A 6,969-nucleotide genomic window follows, 5' to 3' on the forward strand; every position below is an offset into this window, starting at 1 on the left:
TGTTGTGGGTCCGAAGAGACTGAAGAATTCCCAACAGGGATGTATTACTAATGTACTTCATCATGTAATGATACATCCATCCATAATTAGAGGATTGTTAAGTAGAGCATCATCCAAGCTCTTGTCTATTTTGCTTGTACTTTTATCACTTCAAAATGCTTTTCCCACCATTTCTGAACCGCAACCTCATAGAGATAAGCTTTTATCCTGTAATTTGCAATCTTCCATAAAGTATTGAAAGTTCTACTAATTCTCATTTTTGAAAGAGCCCATTTTTGTAATTCACACTTGAGATACCAGTAGAAAGAATGCAGTTCTGTGTAGTTGAAGATGTGTGCTGTATTTTGCAGTCATGTGCCAGGCTCTCATAACATCTGCTTTTTTCATGTTTGGAATAATGACAGAGTAATTTACATATAACATAAACTAGCTACTTCTGTCTTTATTTCTTGTCTTCCTAGTGATATTCCACCGTCTGGAGAACCAGTAAGCAAAAGCAATCGCTCAAGAGTGACTACACGCTTCCCCAAACTATCTCGCAGCCATCAAAGAGAGCCACGAAGCCTGGAACCTCAGAGTGGTGATCTTTGACCCTTTTTCATAATTGTGAATACTGGCACCACGTACTTTAAGTTGTTCTGTGATTCCTTCCTAGCCTGTATTTATGATTTAAGCTCCTGAAGAGACTACAGCTGCATCAACTTAAATCCTGAAAAGAGACATTTATTACTAAGGGTCATATCCTGATTAACTACATTGGAAGGCAGTAATCACTTTCTCAGAAGAATACGAGGGCTCTTCATGAGGGCTCAGCAAACTGATCGGCATTTTCTTTGTTTTGTAAGCTGCATTGCACATACTCTCCTTTGTTCTTCTGAAGTTTTTCTGTTACTATGAATTCCTTGTTTGTATTGTGTTGTCTCCCTTTCTACATGTACATTTTTCTGTTCTAGAGACACGTGGGTATTGTGTCAACACAATTTTTTTTCCTTAGAAGAACAGTTATGATTATCACTACTTAATATGTCGGAAGGATGTGCTTAAAAGAACCTCACTAATTTATTACCTTTTGTAAATAGAAAGACTTTTTTTTTTTTTTTTTTTTTATTGTAAGCCTCTGACACACAAAGGTTTTTAAAAAACTTGACAAAGTAGATGACAAGGGAAAAAAATACAGGTGGAAAAATAGCTTTTGTACATTTCTAGTTAGGTATCTCAATAGCTTTCATTTGTGGGAAGTAGTTCTTTGAAATCAGAGACTGTAATGACTTTTTTTTAGTGAAATTTCAGTCTTGCTGTAAGACTGGGTGCAATATTATTGATTTCTATAAACCACCACTAGGATACACAAAATTAGCATGGTACAAAATAGCATTTTCAAGTCTTGGGTTATATTTTGTTATTCATTTGTTGCTGATGTTACAGAATGGTCCATCATTATAGGGCAGCGTGGAATTCTTATTCTGATTTTGTAAAACCCTTCACAAGGTGATACTTTAAAATTGCCTGTAACGAAAGTGCCTGTTACCCATCACCTCTTATTGAAAAGTAATTTGTAATGGTACTACTGTAAGAGTGACTAAAAAAAATTGACAAGAATTATTACAAGTGATGGAAGTCCTGACATGGATTAACTGGAATCCAGTTCAGTATCCATTAGTTGCACTGCCGTAGGCAGTTAATTATATGTTAGCTATCTTCTCTTCATTAAGTTTAAGCAGTGTACATTCAAATTTTCTATCAATTGTATTCTGATTTTTCTTTGTGTAAGAACATCTTTCTTCTCAGAAGTTTTCTTGGATAATATTACTTAAATTGGTGTATCCTGTCATTTTATTATCCATTAATTATCTTAAATTCTCACGTCAGTAGATATTGAAATCTAATATTACTCTGCGGAAAAAACAAGCTGATGATTAATTACAGATCTTTTACCTCAGTGTTTTACTAAAGTTTTAGTAAACTGGAACTTCTGTTCTGCAAATCTGTGACCATCGTGTATTGTTTAGTCAGGTAAGTGGTCCAGTCATCTTCAGTGGCGCTTCTTGAGTGAGTAGAGGTTCCTTACATGCAGTGAGTAGCATCAGTGGGCTGGTGCGTGCGTGTAAGTCCCAAGTGCTGGATTGCTACCACTGAAATATGCAGTTTATAGATTGCACTGAATAGCAAAGTGTGGCAAAGAGGAGTGAAATTCACTCTTCAGGTCAGAAATTTCAGTAGGTGAAATACCACAAAATAAAATCATATCACAGAAATGAAACAGTATTTTTCAGTCAGTATGAGATCTCATTTACAAAATAAATAGATAAATAGAAAATCCAAAATGCCAGCCTGGGAGCTAGCTTGATTTGTTTTTATTAAAAGATGAAATACTGTTGGTGTTTTGTGTAAACTGCAGCAGGACATTTATTTAAGAAGAAAGGAAAGTGAGTATCTTGTCAGTTAATGCTTCTGCAAACTCTTCAGTCTGATACACTGCTGATAGTTTAGTTTGTCTTTGTTGCAAAGAAAAGTAGCTATAATGATGATCCCACTTTGAAACAATTCTACATTCATTTTTCAGAAATACAACACACATCTATTAACACTGAATTGCAAGTAAATCTGAAAGAAAAACACTCTGTGGAAACCTTTTTGATGTGTCCGTCACCTCAAGCTGTATTCTTTTTCAGGAAATAATTCACAAATTAAAGTACTCCTTATTCAGAAAGTTGCAAATGGTAAGAAATCTCATTTAGCACAGACTAAATTTAAGTTATTGGTTTTAATTGTTTAGAAGGAATTTTTCATATCTACATTTGACTCTTAAAATTATTTAATTCCTGATTATCTCGATTCTTGTCATTTTTAATGTAGGTATGTAGATCATAAAAATACAAAATTTCTTTACTGTGTACAAATTGTTCTTTGTTAACTTTAGCTGAATTGTGATCAGCTCCTAAAATTACCGTCTGCAAACGATGTTCACTTTGTGATACAAGATACCATCATGGGTGCATTACTCATCCATTTAAAATCTTACCTGTGGTTTCTCTAAAATCTCAGAAAATATTTGAATTAAAACCCTTCTTCACAAGATAGCTTTCCCACTTTATACACCTGGTTATTTTGAAGATCAGTGAGGTACTTGCATGACTGCAAGCAGATACCTAGTGATATGAATGCCCAAATTTTTAGCACCTCAAGACATTCTAAAATGCCCTGTCTTTGAGAGAATTGTACATATCTGTCACAACTCTCATTTATTTATTTACCAGAATCAGCAAAGACTATTGAAGAAGGTTGACCAGCTGGTATTAAGAATCCCAAGTAGTTATATTATTCTTTTAAAATAACCTGTAAGCCTAACAATGATTCTGTCAATTGAATGGAGTTATCAGTTTATCCTGTGTCACCTAATTCCATGCATGTAGTCACACATTTTGTACAAATCTATTTTCCTTTGGTACTGACTGATAGCTATTAAACCCTTATATGTGGTTAGTGGCCAGAGCACAATGAGTTGGTGGGTTCAACCAGTTCTTCTCGGCTCCTTTGAACAGCACTGTAATCACAGAATAGAGGGCTTGGGAGTCATACCAGTTGTCCCTGGTACAAGGCAGCATAGAGGAATTTGTAACGTCATTTCCATTTCATTCCTGTTTTATCTTTAGCCATATTGGGTCTCTAGGGCTGCTCATCTGAAACCTTTAGTGACTATTCAAAATAAATTGCAAAAGTAAGTGGTACTACTTTTATTTTAATGCTGTTCACCAATCACATGCAAAATGAACAATTTCCTAAGAAACACAGGGCAGGCAAGACTCTTACATCTTTTGCAGATGTGATTGTCAATCAGTATTATTTATATAATGACTGTGTTTTTCAGAATCTCATTTATTTAGAGATTCTGTCATTCATTATAGAGAATGCATTGTATTGACCTGGCTTTTGCATTAAATCAAGTTTCTCAATAATAATAATAATAATGATAAATTTCCAAGGTTTATGAGAGGCAGGATATTGACACAGTTACAAAGGCTTAAAATTTATATGTCCATTAATTCACATACTGTTAGGAAGATTAATAATTTCAAAGCCAGTCCTTTTTTATGGAATATATAGTTGATGTGATAGTTGTAATCAAATTATACAGTCTTACAGAATCTACTGCAAGTCATAAACCATCATGATTGGATTAATACAAGTATTTAGAGAAAGGGCATAATGGTATTAGAGATCACTGACTCAAAATTGTGACGTATTGCTAACGTGCATTTTTTTTTGTTCCGAAGTAATGTTTTATTGTATAGAACAATATCTGCATGGTAGCTGTCAAATTAATAAGAACCTACTAACAAATGAGGTTGACTGACTCAGAGCAGCAAGCTAATAATAAATGAGAGTGAACCCCAAGTGAACTAATGATACTGTCTGTCAGGACATACTAATGATTTAAGAATATTATATTTTGTTAACAGAATCAGTTATTAGTACTTTCAGATATGGATGTCATTCTTTTTGCTTCAAAGCACACAGGGATCTCAGTTCTGCTATAAGTTTCATGCCATTTCAAAGGTTCAAACCCCTCACCCCAAACATTTTTCACCTAATATCTTGTAATTCTGAGGACCTGTAATATATACATGTGGATAGAAATACAGCTACCTGCTTGAAATTACTATGAGAAACCTGTGGAACAGCTGTTTAAAAGAATGGAAAAGACTTTTTCACCAAATACTGCTCTTAGATGTCCTTGCAAATCTTGATAACAGCACTGTTTTCTTGTAGTTGGAACTCTAGTATATAGGAAAATAAACACATTTAACATGAGAACACAATTTTCTCCTTGGAAACAATAGTAATACTTCTGTGTTGGAGCTTGAGTTACTTCTGGAAAAGTGGTTAAACAAAACTCAAGAAAGTAAGGAATTTCTCTCCCTCAGTTTCTGTAGGTTAGGATATTTCAGTCAGCATACTGCATCACATGGAATATTAATTTGGTGATTATTTAGTCATTTCAGTAGTTTCTTAGTATTATGTATTGAAAGAATCACTTTAATATATGAAATTATATATATGAAATATGTTTAAAAATATTAGTTAACCTGCTTTGTATTTCATACATTGAATGGAAGATAAAACACTTGTTCTACACAGTGGTCTGACACTGTACATTTCATTTACTTTTTAATCTGCACTGACTGTGCTTTTATGGCCCAGTTATAGCTAATTTAGATTATTTATAAAATTTCTTATAAAAAATAATCAAAGCATACTTCTAATTAATAATAATGACTTAGTTTTTGGTTAATAACAGCATGAATTTATACTAGCAAACAGCACTGAAATATTTAGAGAGGAATGAATTTTCCAGATTTACAAATTGCTGCAAATACCTGGACTTAAAAAAAAAAGAATTTGTTTGCATTGAAACAAATGTATTGCACTTCCATGTAGGGGGAATCATATTTCAGAAATTATGTCCATGCCATGACATAAGTTAAACTGTGACAATTAAGTGGAGTATTAACCATTTAAGATGCGAAAAATCATGGAAATGTAAATGTGGTTGAAAATCTAATTCTGAAAGGCTGTGCTTGCTTTCTTACTTAGCACTGAGATAAATAAGTATCTTGTATGTGGGACCAAACCTGTTGGCAACTGAAGTAGCTGGATTTCCCTTTTGATTGGGATAAGGGGGGGGAATTTTTTGTGGTTGTTCCTGTTAAATTGTAGGAAAGAAAGTATTAATTCTGAAGCGTATATATGTACAGTATTCACATAAGTATTAATAATCTGTTTGTAATATTATTTTAACTTGTTATGCTAATGTTTACATTATAGAATTTTTAAGCAAATGTGTACATATATATAATTTTCTAAATACTTTCTTGTATTTTTTTTTAAATATCCTGTGGTAATTTTGTTGTAATCTGGTTGAAATATGCTACTTTACCAAGAAGAAAATAAAAAAAATAACATCTTTTCTTGTTTGAAATAGAGCATGCTTACACCTTATCTGTTCTTTTTCAGCTGTTTTGTAACTGCCTCTGTGATTTGTGTTGTTTTTTAGTGTGTTTCTAGAATGATTAATGCAGGTATCAGACTTTCATTTGCTAAAGTCTTATTATTTCATTGTATTTATTGAAAGAAATCTTGAACATTTCTGTTTATAATCATATATTAGATAAATCATGCACACAAAAAAGGGAAAACAATGCCATGCAAGCTTTTGTCTTAAAGACAAATCCATTAAAGAAAAATCCATACTGAAGTTACATGGGATCTGCTGGGAATTCAATAGCATATGTATAACTTCAGTATAACCGGTGTTTCCGTACAGATCGGGAGGCTGAAGTCTGTACTGTTTTCATGTCTGTGGTGCTGATTTGCTCTGATTTTATTGCCTTTTTTAGAAAGCGAGAATTCCAGAGCTGTTTTAAAGTCTGTCTAAAGGTCTGCAATATACATAGAAGCTGATAACCCCTTGAAGAGCGATTACTTTTATGACCCCTTTGTTCACTAGCAAAAAGTTATGAGGATAGCGTTTTCCTCACTTTCTCTTCATTGGTGGAGCAGAGCAAGGGTGCCTCTTCTCCATTGTTTCTGCCTATGGACAGTGAGCCACATTCTATGCTGCAAGCTTCCATACTGCAAGAATCTTACAGGAAAAGACACTAAAAAAAAATCCTTGAATAGTAAGTGAGTTTTTTTGCAAGGATTGATTTAACGTGCTTATATTATTTGATGGTGTTTGACTTTCTTACTTTCATGGTGTTTGGCTTTCTTACTTTCAGAGTCCACAGGTGTACGTTTGATTTCTTTTTGTTGAGATATGACACATTTGGATATTCAGACTGACACTTTCATATCCAGTTCATAACTGGATGCTTCCGTATCATGTGAAAACAAGCTGCTAGATTTGGATGCTTCATTGAGAAGGAAAGTTTGACATTGAAAGTGTGGTATACATTTAATCAATTTCCA

The 6,969-nt window shown here is 33.5% G+C and overlaps 1 protein-coding gene across 2 annotated transcripts in view; it reads left to right on the forward strand.

Annotated features, from left to right (window-relative positions):
* Positions 1-5,893, forward strand: part of SNX29 (sorting nexin 29) — a 133,533-nt gene extending 127,640 nt beyond the window's left edge. The window contains exon 21 of one of the 2 annotated variants that reach the window (XM_074919778.1): positions 462-5,893. In XM_074919778.1, the coding sequence (XP_074775879.1) occupies positions 462-591 (130 nt within the window). In that variant the 3' untranslated portion in view covers positions 592-5,893. The remainder of the gene's footprint in view (positions 1-461) is intronic. The other variant, XM_074919779.1, reaches the window with a different exon arrangement.
* Positions 5,894-6,969: the final 1,076 nt, after the last annotated feature.

Source organism: Athene noctua, chromosome 15 (genome assembly GCF_965140245.1).
Source record: "Athene noctua chromosome 15, bAthNoc1.hap1.1, whole genome shotgun sequence".
NCBI classification, from domain to species: Eukaryota; Metazoa; Chordata; class Aves; order Strigiformes; family Strigidae; genus Athene; species Athene noctua.